We start from the raw sequence: 20,288 nt of genomic DNA, 5'->3' as shown, positions 1-20,288 counted from the left end.
TTACGTGCTCGTGTGGGCTACTCGCAGGGGCCTGAACGCGGCGAGCTTTATGATCCTTGGTTGGATTTGGGGCTAAGCGACGAGAGGAAGGCCCAGAGTCTCTCTCTGTCTCTCTCTGATGGTCGAGGTACCGCGTTGCACGAGAACGGCTAGGGACAGAAGACGTGAATCATGTAGCTGTACTTGCGGCCATGCCGTTGAGGGTATGGACGCCACCTGGCAAACTGTCTCCAATGTTTAGGGCGATCTGCTTCCGGCCAGGGCAAAGTGTCGACGTCGGACGTTTGCAATTGGATGAACCAATTTAGACAATCATCAAGTGCAGCTTGAGCCACTGTAACAGAGCTGGAGGACAGTGCGGTTGGGGGGTCTTTCAGGGGTTGACAGACCTGAAGGAGAACATCAGAGGATAGGTATCTAGGTAGGCAGGCTGGGGTGCGGGCCAGCCGCTAGAGGCAAAACCTTCGTAACCTCCTCCACTGCCACTGATCAAATGCCCTGAAGGTCAACCTAAAGCCCACCTCAAGGTTCTTTACTTCTGGGGAAAACCTCGTCTTATCCTGTCTCCTCTCCTCTCCCTTTGACTTAGCACCAAACCAAACCTTCCCACCAACCTTGATCTCTTCTCCATCATCTGGCCTCTCTTTCCCATCGACGCCCTCATCTGTCGACTACGGATACTCAACCTGCCTGTTGCTCCTTCAGAGGACAGCTGACAGGTCTACCTTTTTTCCTCCATTGTTTTCCTCTCCACACTTTGAGCCTCCATAGCTCTCCTCCCGCACAACGTTAACCTCACGCACGCACACACAACACATAATCAACCACAACCCATCTAATGTCCGAAGCGACTTCACGGACATCCGCCTCGCGCGGCAGAGGCTCTGGCCGCGGTGGTAGAGGAGGTTTCGCCGGTCGCGGCGGCCGACGAACCAATGGCGACAAGCCCGACCACAGCACTGCTGATTCCCAGAGTGCATTCGAAGACGAAGGCGATTTTGGCGAGCTTCGAAAGCAATATGGCAACAAGACTTCGGTGATCCGCGAGATGTTCCCCGACTGGTCTGAGGCCGATGTCCTTTTTGCTCTCCAGGAAACCGACGGCGACGAGAACGAAGCCGTCACACGCATCGCTGAGGGTATGTCAGGCTTTTTATCCATCTATATCTCAGTCCACCCTTGCGCTCAGGCTACACACACGTACAAGTTGTTGAGATAGTTGCGCTTTCATTACTCACTTGTCTACAACTCTACACTTTTGAATTGTCCCACTAACACATACCCTTTTCTAGGTACTATTTCGCAATGGGGTGAAGTTTCAAAGCCTAAGAAGGCTACTCGAGCTAAGGCTAAGGACCAAGCTCCTACTACTTCGAACGACGCGACGTCTACTGGGCCCCGAGCCGCCCGTGGTGGCCGAGGTGCATCTGAAGGAGGTCGAGGTCGAGGCCGAGCTACTGAACGAGGAGGTCGTAGCACACGTGGCCGACCTGCTGCTGCTCCCACCAACGGCGCTGGACCTAAGGAGAACGTTGCCTTGTCTATTCCTACAGAGGAGTCATCTGTCTGGGGCACTAAGGATCCCAAGGTGGGCACCTCAGAGGAAAAGGAGCCCATTGCTGAACAACCTGCCCCCTCCGCGACTGAGGCACCCAAGCCTGCTGCTCCTGCAGTCAAGACCTGGGCAAGCATGCTGCGACAGTCTGCTCCTCCCAAGGCCCCGCCCAAGCCTAAGGAAGCTCCCGCTGCTCCCCAGCCAGCTGCTGAGCCAGCTGAGCTTGAGTCTGCCCCCGAACCTATCGAACCCGAGGTTGAGGCTGTGCCCGAGTCCGAGCCCGAAACCGCCCCTACTCCCGCCGACGAAACTGACGAGACCACGCCCGTTGCCGATACCACTATCCCCGCCGAAGTTCCTCAAGTTAATGTAGAGCCTGAGGTTGCTCTTCCTCCCTCTAAGGATGAGCTCACCGAATCAAATCTTGAACAGGTTGTTGACGAATCCCAGCCGCCTCCAGAAGGTACTGTCGCAAGCACCGCTGCTGACTCTTGGGATCCTCGACAGAACCCTGCCAGTGTTAATGCTACACCCGTCTCAGCTGCCCAGCAGCAACATCAAGCCCCCCCTAGCGGATTCGCTGCAACTGCCGCCAAGGCCACTGCTGAGCGAACTACCCGTGTTCCTAGCCACCACCAGCGACGTGTCCTTGACCAGGAGGAAGCTGTACGTATGCCTGGAAACCGCGAGGTTGACCGTGCTGCCGTTCAGTTCGGAGCTTTCAGCCTGAACGGGGATGAAGACATTGATGGTGAGCGAGAGGAGCCTGAGACCAGAGCCCAGCCTCCAGCCGACTCACCTGTCACTCACCCCCGCACCTCGCTTCCTCCTGCTACCCAAGCTGGTGTTCCCGACTCATTTGCTCAGAAGCCTGCTCCTGCGGTTGCTCCGATTGCAGCCCCTACTGGTATGACTTTATCTTCGAGTTCGCTGTCCTGTTTGATTACTGACCGTGCTATAGTTCCTGCTGCTCAATCCCAGGCTCAGGCTCAGATCCCTGGCCAAGCTCCCGCCTCAAGCGCTCAACAATACGGTCGCTTCGGTCAAGCTGGTGCCCAGGACCCCATGGCCGCTCAAAAGCCTCTGGATCCTTTCAATCAGCAGAGCACCCCCTCTTCTCAACCCCCCTTCGACAACTTCTCTTCCCAAACCTCTCAGGCACAGCAACCTGGCGCCGCTTTCAGCTCTGCGCCTAACGACTATGCTTCCTACTACACCGCAAACCAACCCGACCGAAACCCTTACAACTACTACGGCCAGCAATTTGGCCAGCAGGGAGGACAGGGCCAGGAGGCCACTGCCTCTCAGCGACAGTTTGGTGGTTATGGAGCTTCTCAGGCGGATAATCTTAGCCAGTATCCCCAGAGTGGTCTGCACAACCAACCACGATTTGGTGGAAGTGCTGTGGATGCCCAGAACAGTGGCAACAGCACTCCCAACCCTACTACCCAGGCCCAGCAGCAACAGGCTCAACAGCCTGGTCAGCAACAGCAGCAGCCTGGTCAGGGATCTCAGCCCCAGTCACACGGCCAGCAGTATCCCGGTTACAACCATCCCTACTACAGCAACCCCTACTACCACCAATATTACTCTGGATATGGCCAGGGAGGATTTGGCCCATATGGAAAGGGTGGCATGTACGGCCAGCCCTACCAAATGTCCCCCAACGCACCTTATGACCACAGCTCATCTCCCGCTGGATTCGGCCAGTCTTCTCTCCACCGCGACAGTGGTCTGGGAGCATCTGGTCTGGGTGATTACGGTCGTGTTGCTACCAGCCAGGCTGCTAGCCAGCCTGGCCTCGGTGCCAGCTCGTTCGGCAGCGTCCACGACAGCTTTGCCCGAGGAGCTACCTCGTTCCAGACTCAGGGCCAGTCATTCAACAGCCCTGGCCAGCCTGGCAACGCCGTTGCTGATGACTTGAAGCCTCCTTTCGGTGACTCCAAGGCTGGATCTGGTCCCTCGCCTTCCCTCGGTGGTGCCCGCCCTGGATCAGCTACTAATGCCCCCGCTGCTCAGAGCGGTCTCCCACCACCTCAGAACGTCGGTGGCTATGGCGGCTACCCTAGCCACCTCCAGGGCCACGGTCTTCACGGCAGCAACGCATATGGCATGGGCGGTAATGCCGGTGCCAGCCAGCATGGAAACAGCCCTTACGGCTCATACAACCAGGGCTTTGGCGGTAGCGGCTACTATGGCAGCAACCAACAACAGCAACAGCGTGGTGGCTGGGGAGGCAACTACCACTAGGACGGTATCGCCGACGTAATGCCTCGTAAGAGAGTGTAAGATGCAGGTGAAAGAAGAGGCGAGGCGAAGAGAAGAGATGACAGGATTGATGAACGATGATTAGGAGTCAGGGGTTATAATCAGCATGATGCATATGGCTCATCCGTCGAGCCAGACGAATATTTTCTCTCTCACACCTCAATGTGTCTACGTGTACGATTGTTTCTTTTTTCGAGAATCACCTTAAAAAGATCAGGGTGGCATATGGCAAACCAAAACAAAGAAAACGGAATGGGACGGAATGGAAGGGCAAGGCGTTTCGCCATGGTCTTTTTTCTTTTCTTTCTCAACTTTCACTCCCACTCTCATTCTCCCTGGTGCTTTCTGTTCAGGTCGAATCTAACAAACAAACGAGACTGCGTGCGTGTTATTTTCCTTTTCCCGAGTTGGGAATTTGCTTGCTTTGATGAAACAGTATTTTTTTTGGGTTGTTTTTCGAGGGAGATGGCTCAACTGCAACGGCTGGATTATTTTTTGTTCACTCACGGGCTTTTTGGGGAACTGGGTTGAACGTGTTCGTTTAACGATGTGTATTCTTTCTGAGGACAAGGGGAAAAGGACATTCAAGGCAAGGCGTGCACGGAAGAAGGCAAGGCAAGGCAATGTTAGGGCAAAGGATTGATTTGGCCAGGCATGAGATTGAGAAGTCCTTTTAAATGGGCTTTGATCCAATGATATCAATGAAAATAAGAAAATCTTATTGGAGAGGAATTATTGCTTAGTCTTTTGCGTGATGAACAAGCATGTTGATGTATATGTACAGTCATGGATATGCTGTAAATGTGTCGGTGACAGATGGACAATGGAGCACGTAAGCTTTGGGGGCACAATATGCAGTCATTCTCGTTTAACTGCAGACAAAGACATGTAATGTATGGCATTATGGGAATACATATGCATGTATTGCGTCGAGTATGTCAAGAAGCCGAGTCTGCTGTGGAACAGCTACAATGTATATCTCAAGGTATGATATGACAGCCAGAGGCAGAGGGGAAAGAAAAGACGTTATCGGGGTAAATAGCCATTTGGAAAAGAATTAGGCAATGTGTGGACTATTTAGGGACGGTCCTCTCCGGCAATGAAACCCGGCTTTTGTGTATAATCTGACGGATGAGTGGGGTTGCAGATATCAAAGATCTACCATGCAACGCTGCTAATGCAGTCCTTTATGGTCAAGTAATGAGAGAGAATCCATATAGCTATGTGTATTTTCCCTCGGATTTTGTATTCTTAATTTGTTGAAGAGTCGAATGTTCAGTAGGTAGTAATAATAAGAATACAACAAGTGCTAGAATATTCCCATGTCATGTCTTGATCAAGTTCGCCATTCCGGCTCGCCTAGACAAGTTAGATCATCTCCATCCCCCACAGTTTTAACTCTTACCCCAGTTGATTTGATTGATAATTTGTACTGGATTGGGGGCTCTAGCCGGGCTTGGCTGTTGACGGTTAGGTCTGTAGTAGGGAGTTACGGGTAATATATTAACCTCGACATTCCCCCATCATTTCCGTCGTTTGTTCTTTTTTGTTTGTCCAAGTCATGAATTTCTGATTCAATTTCTCGGTCAAGTAATCTTGTTCGGGATATTAGAAGAGAATGGCCGACCACGGGAATGAAAAGAGGCCAGACTCTGGAGTTGAGCCCGCCTCGTCTCAAACAGCTACTCTTCCCGTTACAGGCGAGGAAAAGAACATCATCTCAGAGGCTTCAAACAGAGATGAGAAGACACTTTCCGATTTCGGCGCCGATAATCGGACTCCTAATGATAACAATGCCCTAGATGAAGGAGAAGGTGATGCTGAATCAGTGGATTCAAAAGATGAGTTGAAGTTGTCTAAAGGTCGTTGCATAGCTCTTGTCTGTACCGTCACTGGAGCCTCTTTTCTCAACGTGAGTTTACCAACTACTAACTAAAGATATATGAATTACTAACACTTGGTAGACCCTTTCTAGTCAAAGCGTGGTCATTATTCTCCCCCAAATTGGTCGAGCTCTCGATGTTCCTGACACGAGACTACAATGGGTCGTCTCATCCTATGTCTTGACCTTTGGTTGTTTTTTGTTGCTTTGGGGACGTATAGCGGATATCTACGGAAAGAGACTGATCTTCATTCTGGGATCTTTTTGGGTCACGATTTGTTGTATCGTCAATGCTTTTATCCCTACTGAGATTGCTTTTGACCTCTTTCGTGGACTTCATGGACTGGTAAGTTGTTATTTACATCCGTTCATACTGAAGAGTATAACTAATGATACCTACTCAGGGTGCCGCCGCCAATGTACCAACTGCAATTGGTATTCTTGGAACTACATTCCCTCCTGGAAAGGCAAAGAACTATGCCTTTAGTGCATATGGTGAGCTTCTCTACCTGTTTGTCCACAGACATAAACTAATATATACAGCTGCCGGTGCCCCTCTAGGCAGTGTCTGTGGTAATTTGGTCTCTGGTCTTATCGCTCAATGGGCCAGCTGGAAATGGGTCTTTGGTGCTCTCGCCATAATGGCGGGCATGATCGCCGTCGCTGGTGTCTTTTGTATCCCGCCTTCGCCACCAGAGCTCCGACCCGAGCATACCAGTCTCCGGGCTAAGACGGCGGCCGTTGACTGGATCGGCGCTACTCTTATAACATGCGGCCTCTTGGCTCTCACCTTTGCTCTCACAGAGGGAAACGTTGTTGGCTGGACTGCCCCTTGGATTCCTGTACTCATTGTCGTCTCGCTAGGTATCATCGTCGCCTTCTTCTTCTGGCAACGGTATCTTGAGCAACAGACGAATCGACCTCCCCTCGTCAAGGTGTCTATTTTTAACAACTGGCGCTTCACAGCTGTTATGATCATCATGGGCTTGTTCTTTGGCGGTTTCAACAACTACCTCATCTATGCTACCTACTACTTCCAGGACTACCAAGGCCTGTCACCTCTGCAGACGATGTTGCGATTCATCCCTACTGGAGTGAGTGGCTTCATTGTCGCCTTTTGCACGGCCTATCTTCTTTCACGCATCCCGACTTTCTTCATCCTCGCCTTCGGCCATGTCGCCGTCTGTATCGCTGCTCTTCTCTACGCTGTGCCTATCCCCCCAACTACGTCGTACTTTGCTTGGGGCATGTGGGCTATGATTCTATCTGTCGTCGGTGCTGATACAGCATGGCCTTGTCTCACCCTCTTCACTTCCCATGCACTCCCCAGGGAGGATCAAGCTGTTGGCGGTGCTCTCATCAACTCATCCGGTATGATAGGTCGTGCCATTTCTCTGGCTGTTGCTACAGCTATTCAATCGTCGGTCATGGCGAAGGCGAGAGGAGTTGATGTGCAGCATGTCGGGTCGGTTGAGGAGTGGGATGCTCCATCTCTCAAAGGTCTTCGGGCAGGAGCTTGGACAAATTTTGGTATTCTCTTCATGGCTCTTGCACTGGTTGTGTATACTTTTAGAAGTATGGAAATAATTGGTAAACTACCCGAACGTCCTCAGAGGGCCGAAGGGGTAGTCAACCAGCAGGATACAGATGTTGAACGACGCGCTTAATAGAGTGAAGGAGTACATCAACAAAGGACATACCGGACGATGGGTACAAAAGTTGCATTAAAATTGAAGGAGTGTCAAGCGAAGGACACTTATCTAGCAATCTGACATATTTGAAATCATGACATAAAGTCTCATAAGAACATAGCACACGACTGAAGCATTTTAATATTGCGTAATACCGCTACTCAGGTCGTCTTCAAGCTACAAGACTATTAAAATCTGACTGCATATCTACTATTGATGCTCTGCCATATTACTGTAATAACCGGCCCTTATTGAGCCGACCGGAGCTTTGTTACCCCGCAATGCCCCGTCCGGGGCTGATATGTTTCCGTACCGGGCTTCAATCACGCCGAGAAGTGGGGCCGTTCCGATCTCTGTCCGCTCTTCGGTCGAAATAGAAAGTAAGTACCACGATATAAAGGAAAAGGAGCAATACTAATATAGTTGCAGTGGTTTAAGCACCAAGTCATTAGCTACATTGAACTAAGTTCAGATAAAACACATAAAATGGAGAAGTTCGATATCGTCCTCCTCGGCGCAACCGGATACACAGGCCGTCTATGCGCAGCATACATGGCTCGGGTACTCCCAAAGACTATATCTTGGGCTATAGCAGGACGTAGCAAATTTAAACTCGAGCAGCTATACAAACACCTTGAGCTCCAACAGAAGCCATGTATGTCTCTCCTCGAAGTTAATTTCTAGTGCGGACTTGATAACCTTTAGACAGGCACTATATACACTCTTGACCTCGCCTCCGAAACAGTCATCATAGAGCTTGTGAAGAAGACAAGCGTAGTTATAAACACTATTGGCCCTTATGCTACAACTTGTGGGACATCTGTGATTAAAGCATGTGCTGGAAATGGCACAGATTATGTGGATTGGTATGTTGCTTGTACTCAGTATGTGTCTGTCGACTTACATCAGACCAGCAGCGGAGAACCCGCCTGGATGCAAGAAATCATCAAGAATTATGATGAGATAGCACAAAAGACAGGCTCAAAAGTCAGATTCCATATCCAATACACAATCAACGTCTAACATAACGTCGCTAGATAATCATGACCACAGGCTGGGCCGCCGTCCCCGCAGATCTATCAGTTTATCTCTCCATTCTCAAACTCCGTAGACACGTTTCTCTACCAACGCGTGAAGTCCTCGTCTGTCTTGACGACGTCCGCGGCTCCTTCAGTGGTGGCAGCCTCAGCTCGCTATGCAGTCTTGAGCCCACCACCCTGGCCCCATTCGATATGTCGCCCGTGGTAAGAACTGATGCAGAAATCGCCAAAGACGGTATTTTACCTGCCCTGAACGTCTTTGGTGTGCAAGTAGTCGACGACTTAGGTGCTTTGGTACAGAGCTCTCATTCACAGATCGAGACAGCTATTGTGGGACGCAGCTGGGGTTTGTACGCTGAAAAGGGACCAGATTCTCTTGGGCCGGAGAGTTATGGGACAAACTTCTTCTTCTCATCGCGCATGAAGTGTTCCAATCCGTTATTTGCATGGGCATTTCGATCGATTTACACCGTTCTGGAGAACGCTATAACCAAAATACCCCCTCTGCGTTACCTCGTTACACGAATGTTTCCGCCAGGAACAGGTCCATCTGAGGAAGTGCGCAAGGGGCATTATTTCAAATATCGTGTCGTGGCTGTACCAGACAAGAAAGAAACCAATCCTGCACCAAGAGCCGAGGTCAAGTTCGAATACGACGGTGATCCGTATGTCTTTACAAGCGTGGCTTTAACCCAAGCGGCTTTGGTTCTACTTCAAGGGGACACGCCAGCCCATAGACGAGGAGGTATCTTGACACCTGCTTCGTTGGGCGAGAGTTTCGCAGAAAGGCTAAAGCAGCCGGACGCAGGCGTCAGGATAGAGGCTAAGGTGATAGGTGATGAAGTCTATTAACGGTGTAGTATAATATAATTATATCGTGTATCGTATGCAAGTCAAAAGTCTAGAGAATAAACGACAACGCCACTGAATATATAGAAAACGTGCTCGTGTCTGATGGGTATCAAAACTCCACAACTGCTTCACCTCATCGACCCCTGATCTCTTCCTCGATGTTGAGATGTGCCAAATCAACATCCTCCTCCTCTCCCACTGGCTCATCGCGAGCCATGCGTTTGAGCCTTGCGCGTAAAGCAGGATCCTGCTCCAATTCCTGCCACAGCTCTACATCCCACTCTTCAATATTCTCACCGCGTCGACTCTTTCCCCAGGGTGGCCAGTCCCAGAGTCCATGCATAAGTAAAAGACGCTTGACGCACTTGAGCACTATCTCAAAAAGACCAATAAGGCCGAGGACAATGAATAGCGTTGCCCACCATACAGCATCATCTCCAAACAAGGTGGTGAAACTATCCCTGATGGCGTAAGGCCCTGATGGCTGAGGGGCATATGCCGCATCCAGGAAAGACAGCCAAGCGAACCAGCCGATTGTTGTGACAAAGAAAGATCCCATGACAATAAGGGATTTGTAATGTGTTTCAAAAATGCTGATTACGTTAGTTATTATCCACAAATCATGCGACATTCACTTACAAAAGTTTCCAGTTGATCCAGAGGACTCCAACTGAGAACGTGAGCGTACCAAGCGCATACAATCCTTGGTCGCGCGCCGCGGGTGTTATCCAGCCATGGCCAGCCCAGACGCCGTACCAACAAATCACACCCTCAATGGCGCCAAGAAGCATCCATCGGGCAAATTTCCAAATGTTGAGGCCTTGGTTCCGTTGTCCATAGACGTACAGCTCAGGAACAGCTAGTAATGTCTCAGCACTGAGGTCCTGTTCCCAAATCCCCATACAGATAACACAGAGACTAGTAAACAAAGTGTTAAATACAGTCAAGCTGGTGGCTTCGTACAACGATGTACCACTGTAGCCCGTATATCTCTGATACTGCGCTGTTGGCAGATAGAAAAACATCTCCTTCCAGAACGTGTACAGAATGAACTTGGCTGTGCGGACATAGTTCCATCGTCCATGAACAAGCAGCATTCGTTGCAGAAATCTGAACTGAGCGATCGCATAGTCCGCTACACGAGCAGCTTGAAGACCTTCCTTTCCGGAAATGCCAATGCCAACATGGCTGGCTGAGATCATAGCCAAGTCGTTTGCACCGTCGCCAATGGCCAAGGTAAGTCCTCTTCGGTTCTTACCCCGGTACTTTTTCAGTCGGGATCTGACGGTAGTGACAAGTAGCGCTTTCTGGGCTGGAGAAGCTCGGCAACAAATAACTGAATCGACCTGCAGCATAACCTTGAAGAACTTGGCCGACAATTCCGGCGACTTTTCGACAGCTGAAAGGGTCTGGCCGTCGATAACGACAACACTATGAATAGAACCAGCCTGCAGGTCTTCCTGGAGAGCAACCAGTTGTGAGTCCAACCCTCCCTTGGAGACATCTAGAATGTACAGATCGGACCCGGGTCGACAGATTCGAGCAGAGTGAGCAATATTGATAGCAGTCTCACGCTTATCGCCGGTAAGCATCCAGATTTTGATATTGGCTTTTCGCAATTTTTCAATTGTTTCGGGTACTCCTTTCTGTAACTTGTCTTCGATAGCAGTTGCGCCGACTAGGTCGAATGACTGCTCAATCATGTCACCCGCCTCTTCAATGCGTTGTTGTCGATTGCCGAGGCTGGTCGCGGCTTCATCCCATACTTTCTTCCACGCCTGATACTCGTTTTCTGTGATAAACTTTTGCGCAAAGAGTAGGGTACGAAGACCTTCTGTCGCAAAATCATCTAGATGTTTGAAGCATTTGGTGAAAGTCTCGGAATCATCTAGAAGAGTGGGGTCTTCGAGAAAGGCAAGATGGTCAGGGACAGGTTGCTGGTAATGAACAGGGGTATTCAGATACTGGCCACGAGGCATGTCAATCGACACGCCTCGAGTGGCGATAGACAGACGAGGCTTATCTTCAGACCGTCTAGAAAGCCGGCCAAACTCAAACGACTTGCTCCTGTCGACATTAGGCCGTCTGCTTGTACTTCGATCTCTCGATACGCCAGGGTTCCGTCGAATTGTGAGACTTGGCCTACCACCAAAGCTGTTCCGTGGTTCTTGCTGCTCGCTCCGTCGGCGCATCTCACGTTCGATGTCGGCACTCTTGCGGACTTCGTTTGCCTTTTGTTTAGCAACTTGCGACATCTTAAGGCGCGGTAGGATAGAGGAATCTGCGCCCTTGCAGATCACAGAAATACGGCCGTCAGGGAAACGAACAACAATGGACATCTTCTTTCGCGAGCTGGTGAATTCAATCACATCGAGAACCTCATATTTCTGCTCCTCCTCTTGGCCGTCAGACTGAGTTACTCGCAGGGTGATGGATTGGGTCGTTCGATTAATAACAAGGTAACCAAGCTCCTGTGCAGCCCTAACAAGAGCAAGTTCGTCAGGGGATGCGGCTTGGAACTCCAGTTCTCCGTTATCCTTGTGTTCAGGCAAGCAGGTGTGGCACAGGGCCACTGCCAAAATGTACTGTTTTGCTTTCTTGGCAAATCCCGAGTTAGGTCGCAGTCGCAGGTATTCAATAAGATCGTTGGTCGTCACATCAGGCTGAATATGATCCGGACGTCCCGTGGAGCGCCATTGGGATGATGACCTACGACTTCCGAATGATGGCCGTGAGAGTGCCATTGAAGGCCTGGAGGGCGCCATGGACGGTCGACGAGACATGGAAGGGCGGGGTGACATGTGAGATGGCGATGGCAGAGCCAGTGGTTCGTGGGATCCTTCAGATTGTTCCTCCCTGATGACCACTGTGACAGGTTCCGTCTTGTAGACTGAAGGCTCGCCGGGATCTGACTCTTCATCCAACTTGATGGCCTCAATCTCGTCGACCTTTTGTTCCAGATCCATCTCATGTAGCCAGACCGTTCCAGCAACGCTTATCTTTCGAAACTTCATGATGTTGTCCGTCAGGGTGCCTGTCTTATCCGAGAAGACGTATCCCACCTGGCCCAGGTTTTCCAGAATAGTGTTAGTATTGCACCGTGCAGGCGTGTCCGTGTCCTCGTCGTACATCTGGAGATCCCCGTTCAACATGATCAACTGGCCAATCTTCACAATCTCAAGACTGATGTAGAGTGCTAGCGGGACAACGTTATTGAACATGATGATGAAGGCGATGATGATTTGGTAAAAAGGCACCCTGGCTTGTTCCAGGTACCATGAGTGTCTTTCAGTGCTCTTCTGCCACCCGACATAGCCCATCGACACACCGACAGAAAGCAGGACAACGTAAGTCGCAAGCGTAACTACTATCTTGTTGACGACCCGTTCGAGGGCAGGCTTCTTTGCTTTGGGATGCTTATTGGCGTTCATGCGAATCTTGCAGTCCTCTCCGGTGTTGATGACGAGACCAATTGTAGCGTTGGTGTTTCGAACGATACTTCCACGATAAATAACTTCGCTTGAAGTCAGGGGGACCGTCTTTTCGTTGACAGTGACACGGCCATCGAAATTGTAAAGATCTGGGTTCGGGTCCTCAACAACAAACTCGGCCTTGCACTTTGAGATACCCTCGATCGTGTCGCAAACTTGAAGAGCATGCGCAACCTGTTTACTTTTGAGGTTGGTCTCGCCGTCAAGTGCCATGGTCTCGATATACGCCAATTTATTCTCTTCATCACTGTCCAGGAGGATAAGGTCGGCGGGGATTGCCTCGTCTCGACAGAGTCTGATAATGTCTCCAACCTTGATCTCACTCCATCTGACAGGAACCCATCGCAATCCGTTGAATTCTTCATTGGGGGCGGGATGAGGTTCGGCCGTAGAATTGGTCAGGAATGGGTTCCATTTCCTCCATTTAGTAACTGGTTTGATCTTTCCGGTGTATTTGTCCTCGCGTCCTAAAACTGTGGCGAAACCAGCGTTCTCAATCTTATCAAGACGGTATCGTCGGTAATCATCGTATCCTTCCTTGACAATGGTCAGAAGCACAAAGAACAGGAGCGGTAGAATCGTCGTGTAAGATCCGGTCGTCGAGAGGCCTGGGATCTGTGAAACGTTAACAATAAGATCATACTCACCACTCGTTAGTTGTACGTACCATCTGCGGTACACCAACGCACAGAAAGTAAAAGTTTCCGACGCGGGAGAACTGGAAGAAGAGTTGTTTTGGTATAAAGTCCCATACTGTATAACGGGATGTTCGGATGCTGTTGGAAACGTAGGGGAGGCCACGGCGGTCGTCTATCAAGGGCGATTCGTGTTCGAGCTCGAGGGGCACACGGCGCCCATCGGTTGACGCGACAATGTGTTTGCGACGCAAGATAAGCTCGACAACGGTCTTTTGATATAGATCCGCAGCAACGTCCTTTATGCGATTGGCCAACGGAGCCGATTGACCGGCATCACTTCTGCGGCGACGGGTATTGGTTTTACTGTCGGTTTTCGAAGGTTCGGGTCCCAATGGCGCCTCGACATCCGGGCGGTCTTGGGACATGATGGCCTGGCGGGAGGATAATAAGCGAGCGTATTGAGGCTATCTTGGTCGACTACATTCGGGAAAAGTGTCTGCTGAGGTGACGTATTCAATCGATCGAAGGAAACAGGGGGGATAATCTTGAAACGAATGACATGTATTGTAAAGATGCTGTTGCGGCTGTTGCTGCCCCTGAATTAATTGTTCAAACCATGAGGCTCTAATGTTTGTGCCCTGTTCAAAAGAAGATTGGGGATCTCATGCAAGCCAAGGGAGGGATGGGTAAGAAAGTTGCCCGCCTTGATCTCGATTTAGAGTAGGGATTTTGCCCTGCCTTGATTCGGCATTGGCGGCGTACACTTGCACTGAGGCCTGTAGTGGCCTGTCGGGTTGGTTTAGTCCGATGGCCCAGGACAGAGATATTTTGTGGCTGACGCGTTTTAACGGGAATAACTGGAAGTTGAGGTATGTATAAAAGATATCAATGCATTTAGCAATGGTATCGAGAGCTATGTTTAGATGTCTCTGCTGTCTAGCAGTCGAGACAAGGTTACTGAGTATTAGTGTGAAGGGAGATAAATATGGGGAGTACGCGTGGAGTGTGGAGGACTATTGCCTCTATCTCTATAGCCAATCTTGAATCCATTGATGGACTCCCTAAAAGTAAGCTTTGGAGATGAACCAACTTAGATTGCTATTTACCACCGCTAACTTGCTTTGGTACAGTAGATCCTTGAACAAAAGTTCATGTTTCCATTTTGGCCACCTTCCTTGATGATATGCACTCAAATAGAGCAAAGTCCCTCGGCCGGAGTAATTCATCCATTTCCATCTCATTTAAAGCCCGGTCCTGTATCCGATTACTGTACCTACAGTGGACCTTGTGTAATGGAACCTGGAGATGATCACCGAGATGCATCCTGCACTGTACTGACTATGCCCGTAGTTGACTTTCAGAAGCAATTGATATCCCAACTCAAACCCTGATCTCATCGGTCCGTCTCCCTGTTGAGCAGGTGTCAAGGATATTGAAAAGTCAGCCTAAACCAAGTCGAGCAGGCCCTGTTTTATTGAACCCCTGTCAGAGCGGCGGTCCGTTATTGCGTACAGCTTCGCTTGTGATTTTGTTTTTTTGCTTCTTCCGCTGTCAATTATGCAGCTATCCTCGGCAATGGGGCCTAGAGAAAGACTCCACGCAAAAGTAACCCTGGATAAATCACTGTTGGACGGATAATTGGAAAAGTCATTGATGATTTGATTTGTGCTGTACCCGTTCAATCACCGCGATTGCTTCATTTACGCAATGATGAGTCGAGGTTGTGCTGTAGTGTAATATGTTGAATACAATTAACTATCATGATTAATACGTCTGTCTGCTTATAAAGGCAGATCACTTCCTCCACATGCGTCTCCTTCCTCTTTCTCGACAACTTTTGTAATGATACAAATAATATCATGAACAACAAAATGGCAAATAGCCTCCCAAGTTTTTTTGCCCATCCCAAGGCACCTTTGCTGTAGTGAAACAGAAATACGGAAACAAATAACAATGATGATGTTTGTGCAAAAAAATAACAGATAGCCACCCAATTTTTGAAAGCGTTCGCTGGAAGAGGCAAAAAAAAAGACAAAAGACATTGAACAAAAAAACAATGCGCCCTGAAAATCACTCCCTTTTTCTGATGCGTCGAGTTTGCCTCCGAGTGATCTCCTCTCTTGTTTTGGAAATCTTCCATTGTCGCTGTAAAATTACCCCCTTCTATGGATCGGGATTAAGATGTTTTGATGCGCTGTGATGCGCTGTACCATCCATGCTGTTGTTATGGTAGTGGTGGTGGTGGTGCTGCTGCTGCTGCTGCTGCTGTAACCTCGATCTTCGTTGCCCCTTTAGTGCACTCCCGAATGCTCAAACAGGGCCCTGATGGCATCATTGTCCATCTTGGTCTCGAGGGCCAGTTGAAGTTGGATCCTCGCTTTTTGCGGATTTAAAAAACCCGCGCCGATTCCTGCCTCACAGGGTCCGACGAAGCCTCCCTCCGGTCTCCGACTCACTATCACGGGGATGTCGGTCTCACGGACAATACGTCGAATCTCTTCGGTACCTTTGGATGTCCAGAATCCGGCTCCCATTCCCGCAAGGACGATACCCTGGGCTCCGAGGTCAATGGCCGCCTGAAACATGCCCACGCTGAGCTCCTGGTAAGCGTAGAGCACATCCACCTGAGGTAGTGCTGATGATCCTGATCTAGCCGTGGAGCGTCCGAATCTACGGCCGTTGTTGATGGGCTGCAGATCAAAATGATGGTGGCCAAGAGGTCGTGATGGTGGGTAGAAAAAAACTGGCTGGACGTTGACGAATGTTCCCAGTAAACCACTATCAGGGGCTTGGAAGGCATCCAAGTGGTTGGCGTTGACTTTTGTCGTGAAACGAGCAGATCCAATTCGATCGTTCATAGCAATCATGACACCTCTGCTTCGGGCACTTGCTGTCGCTGCCAATGTCACCGATGACAAAAGATTCATTGGTCCATCAGCGCTGATGGCGGTTGCTGGACGCATAGAACCTGTTACAACCACGGGCTTGTCGCTCTGGATAGTAAGATCGAGAAAAAAGGCCGACTCATCCAAAGTATCCGTTCCGTGGGTCACAACAGCACCTTGGGTAAGAGGACTATCCAGATCATCCTGAATCTGTTTCGCCAAAACTCTCAACATGTCCGAGCTCATGTCTATGCTGTCTGTGTTGGCGAATTGAACGCCTCTCACATTGGCAACATTGCACAGTTGCGGTACTGCATCAATAAGAGAATCAACTCCCAACGCAGCTGACCGATATCCCGTGGTCTGGTCAGCCGAGCTTGCAGAGCCAGCAATAGTGCCTCCGGTGGCATAAATGGTGACATTGGGAAGATTGGGGTTGAAGCAGTTGAATCCTGACGTGGCAGAAATTTCGAAAGGAATCCCCGTCTGTATTGGCGCTTTTTGTTGAACCGAGAAGTGAGGTTGGACGTGTAGGTCGAGGACAGGAGAACCCCAGACCGAAGCAACCCACGCACCAAAAGGCAGCAAGGCCGTTGAAGGAGCCAGCACAGTCAGGATAATCCGCCACAGATAACTCACCCACGAAGCTGACGATGAAGCCATCTTCATTGGGGACGAGGCCGCAGTCCCTGAGCAGATAACAGGAGCGGTGGCGATCAAAGTCTGGTCGTGAACTCTTCTGAAGCTGGGCATCATGATGTAGACTAAAATCTATAGATCAACTTGTAGCTAGAGGCAGTGTAGTGCAGTTATGCTTCATGGACGCTTGTCCTTTTGTCTCGCCAGCAAGGTCCAGCCTTTTTTTAGTTTCTTTCTCAAGAGGTCTAACGAGTGAGAGTAATAAAAAAAGATTAAACGAGTACAGAAGAGAAAGACGAGCGAGCACATGCTCCCATACAATGGAGATGCGATGCTCCCCATTCTTGTACTGGGAGTATGGCTAATCCATTTTCATCTGTTTACAACTATTAGTCAATCCCCCAATCTCCAATCTCCAATATCCAGCTACTAATGGATGTACTGTACGGTACTGTGTCCATCCATGTAATTATGTATCCATCCATCCACAGATATGCTGTTTGTATGTATCCGTACGTACGTATGTACTCTGGCTTTTTGCTGCTGAGCACGGTGCATCGGCCCGCTAGGCGAATCGTAGTCCAGTATATGTATCTTACGACCCTGGACACATGGTCTCTGGGTCCTGGGTCTGACAAGGTTGCTTCCAAAGCCATGACTTCAGAGAGGGTTTTTGTTGCTGTTACTGTACCCAGGTACGGATACAGTACTAGAAAAAGACTGCCCCCTAGGAATCTTTTTGCGCCAGTCAACGGCTACCAGTCCAGGGTCTTTTTCTCATTTCAAGCCACTGAACATGGGGGGAGCGGAGGAGTTGGATGGGGACTCTTCATGGATGTTGACTTTAGTTATGGGGCACAAAACGGTTATGGAGAAGTGAAGTCAAGGATGCTTGTTTGTCTTGCTAGGCTAGCCTAGCTTAGCAGCCTATAGCCTGCAGGATGCACGCAAGCAAGCAGGCAGGCATAATTTAATGGGGGCAGGCAAAGGACAGGGCAGAATGGTACTCTGTAGGTAACTAGCGATGGTACACTTACAGTACATCAACAAGGTGGCAGTGTAAGAGTTGATGATGGTGGTGGTGGTGGTGGTGATGATGATAAGTGCTGCTGAAAACAGTCAGTCTACGGATGGATGGATCAAGTTCACGACAATTCCTGCACGAAATATGTGCATATGTATTTTGCCTATTTATTGAGAAGGTACACTTTAAACACTCGCTTTCTGATTTTCTTTATGAAACACGGATATGCACATGCATTTCTTCAGCAACCAAGACACAGAGACATGGATGTATTCTAGGATGTCGACAATGAATACTGTTTTTTGATAATTTCACGATTATCCCCGATGACTGCTTACATCCATCATGTCGTATCCCGGTTGTTTTTCTTTGTTGGTCTTGAGCGGATCAGCAATGACATTATTAGATGCATATTAACTCGTGGCATGACATGGATACAACAAACAATCAAACACCTAGGTAGTAGGTTTTGCAAGACCAGACTTGTGCAACATCTACATGTTATGTATTATGAATACAACTGTATTCTCGTATGCCTAGAGTAGGTATGTATGGAACTTGAACCATGACTCAGAACTAGCAGAAACATGATTACCTCTCACTACCTACATAACTAGAAAGCACACCCATCAGCTCAAACCAGGGCATTTAGTCTACAGTATCCAGAAACTCGTTTATCAAACCTCTGACATGACAGTCACATCGCTGCTACAATGTGCAGTACGACGCCGCCAAGGTGCACTACGCACGCAAGACGTACATGCATCATCAGACCGTACAGGGGATCAGACAGCCTATGGATGGACGCATCTGTGGGGCTTCCTAACCTGGGTCACTCAGCCGAAGCCCCCGTGGTCTCCGTTTTGATGTCTTTCAGGCAATTCCAACATCCGTCGTGCCTTAGCCTGTACAGCACATACATAACTACAGAGTGTACGGATACTCACTTACAACCATTCATGGATACCATGTCGAGCTAATTCTGAATTCCAATTCATCCGGTCTTGTTCCAACAATTCAACCTGCTCAATCCGGCTCGGCAATTTAGCTTGTTTATTCCGAAAAGATGAAAGAGCATGATACCATAGTAAATCTAGTGGTTGTTGGTTGTCCAGGTTTGCTCACACCACTTGGCTTGGACCTGGTAAAGCTGATGGCGCAACATTTAACTAGCAATTCACATGATGCTGCTGACACGCACCTCATCTCAGTTGATCCTCGTCCTCGTCCTCGTTTCTCTAATCATACCAGACCAGGTTCTAACTATAATCATCTGCCTTGTCGTAAAAGGGCTGATGGCAAATTTCTCGCGTCACACAAACGACGGGAATAACAGACCGGATCAGCTCTTCTTTCAGCTGTTAGTCACTGTCAACCACCACTAACAGTAAATATATTGGCTTGGGTGATCTTTTGTGTGCTACAAGGACGAGCCTGCCAGCCTGCATTGTCATCCCGTGAATAGTCATGTAGCCAAGAATAAGCACATCAACATTATCACACCAAAAAAGGGTCCTCAGATCATATTCCAATAGACACAAACAATCAAATGGACCCCCACAGGGATATCCAGTGTACGTAGTGTAGCTGTCGTTGAAGAAAACCCACCCGGGTATAGAATTCCTTGAGCCTTCCATCAACCGGACAGCGGGTCTTTTCACCATGTCATATCCCACCACCCATATATTATGGGGGCCTTGTCTTGGAAACTAAGAGGTAGGGGTCAAGAAGGGAAAGAAGAAAATTTTCTTTTCTTTTTCCTTCCAAACAAGAATTGACAGGAACGGATATGTAGCGAGTCAAGGTGCTTCCCGCGGTTTCACGGCATTCCCGCCCCATCTTACTCCCACTTCTGACGACGATTTATGCCGGCACTTTGAACTTGAGTGCTGCATCGATACTGTAGGTAGGTATATAGTAGGCCCCTACCCAGGCCAGGTAGACAGGTAGATGGTTATTATGGGATATCCACACTTGACCAATGCCCCGATGAAAGGAATACCTATAGATAAACCCACTACGGTACGGTCCGTTGGCTCTATTCCCATATCCATATACATATGTATTCACAACACTGTGATACAGTACAGTTTAAAAATATATGATGTGTAGAATTACATGCTTCAAGTACGTCGTTATCACAACAAAGACCGGGTCCGAGCTGAGACACACGTACGTCGTCAGCAATCTTCAGGTCATCCCATCGCAGCCTGCATAATCGATTTATAGGTCGACAAGACTGAGTAGACGGATGGTTGGAGCATGCATACTACATACGTGACAGGCCAAACACCATTCTGAGACATGCAGCATCACAACTTAG

At 49.2% G+C, this 20,288-nt stretch overlaps 5 protein-coding genes across 5 annotated transcripts; 3 read left to right on the top strand and 2 right to left on the bottom strand.

Moving 5' to 3' along the window:
- Positions 1-838: 838 nt before the first annotated feature.
- On the top strand, positions 839-3,805 carry EDB82DRAFT_472695 (uncharacterized protein; the record flags this gene model as incomplete). Its single annotated transcript, XM_065607981.1, has 3 exons — positions 839-1,139; positions 1,293-2,462; positions 2,517-3,805. 3 exons carry the CDS (start codon positions 839-841, stop codon positions 3,803-3,805), a joined length of 2,760 nt encoding a protein of 919 aa, XP_065465929.1.
- A 1,539-nt stretch (positions 3,806-5,344) lies between these two features.
- On the top strand, positions 5,345-7,493 carry EDB82DRAFT_572812 (major facilitator superfamily-domain-containing protein). The gene is made up of 4 exons (XM_025736364.2): positions 5,345-5,735; positions 5,788-6,051; positions 6,110-6,200; positions 6,249-7,493. Exons 1-4 carry the CDS (start codon positions 5,442-5,444, stop codon positions 7,370-7,372), a joined length of 1,773 nt encoding a protein of 590 aa, XP_025587977.1. The 5' UTR covers positions 5,345-5,441; the 3' UTR covers positions 7,373-7,493.
- A 204-nt stretch (positions 7,494-7,697) lies between these two features.
- Positions 7,698-9,263, top strand: EDB82DRAFT_552536 (Saccharopine dehydrogenase-domain-containing protein; the record flags this gene model as incomplete). Its single annotated transcript, XM_065609591.1, has 6 exons — positions 7,698-7,776; positions 7,869-8,051; positions 8,106-8,262; positions 8,314-8,383; positions 8,434-9,101; positions 9,221-9,263. 6 exons carry the CDS (start codon positions 7,698-7,700, stop codon positions 9,261-9,263), a joined length of 1,200 nt encoding a protein of 399 aa, XP_065465928.1.
- Positions 9,264-9,421: 158 nt separating this feature from the next.
- EDB82DRAFT_421095 (uncharacterized protein) lies at positions 9,422-13,842 on the bottom strand (the record flags this gene model as incomplete). Its single annotated transcript, XM_065607591.1, has 3 exons — positions 9,422-9,749; positions 9,967-13,394; positions 13,447-13,842. The coding sequence occupies 3 exons, from the start codon at positions 13,840-13,842 to the stop codon at positions 9,422-9,424; spliced, it is 4,152 nt and encodes a 1,383-aa protein (XP_065465927.1).
- Positions 13,843-15,708: 1,866 nt separating this feature from the next.
- EDB82DRAFT_544053 (Asparaginase/glutaminase) lies at positions 15,709-18,935 on the bottom strand (the record flags this gene model as incomplete). Its single annotated transcript, XM_025736398.2, has 6 exons — positions 15,709-17,073; positions 17,261-17,302; positions 17,470-17,506; positions 17,541-17,566; positions 18,740-18,759; positions 18,917-18,935. The coding sequence occupies 6 exons, from the start codon at positions 18,933-18,935 to the stop codon at positions 15,709-15,711; spliced, it is 1,509 nt and encodes a 502-aa protein (XP_025587980.2).
- Positions 18,936-20,288: the final 1,353 nt, after the last annotated feature.

This window comes from Fusarium venenatum (assembly GCF_020744135.1).
Source record: "Fusarium venenatum strain MPI-CAGE-CH-0201 chromosome Unknown EDB82scaffold_1, whole genome shotgun sequence".
Taxonomy (NCBI): Eukaryota; Fungi; Ascomycota; class Sordariomycetes; order Hypocreales; family Nectriaceae; genus Fusarium; species Fusarium venenatum.
The sequence above is the reverse complement of the archived record's forward strand: the minus strand, read 5'-3'. Positions and strand labels throughout refer to the sequence as shown.

What these genes read in the sequence shown, in the direction of transcription:
- EDB82DRAFT_572812 (XM_025736364.2), top strand. Translation starts at nt 5,442, where the DNA reads ATGGCCGACCACGGGAATGAAAAGAGGCCAGACTCTGGAGTTGAGCCC. An exon ending in CTGGAGCCTCTTTTCTCAAC is followed by an intron (nt 5,736 to 5,787) that starts GTGAGTTTACCA and finishes AACACTTGGTAG; the next exon opens with ACCCTTTCTAGTCAAAGCGT. An exon ending in TTCGTGGACTTCATGGACTG is followed by an intron (nt 6,052 to 6,109) that starts GTAAGTTGTTAT and finishes ATACCTACTCAG; the next exon opens with GGTGCCGCCGCCAATGTACC.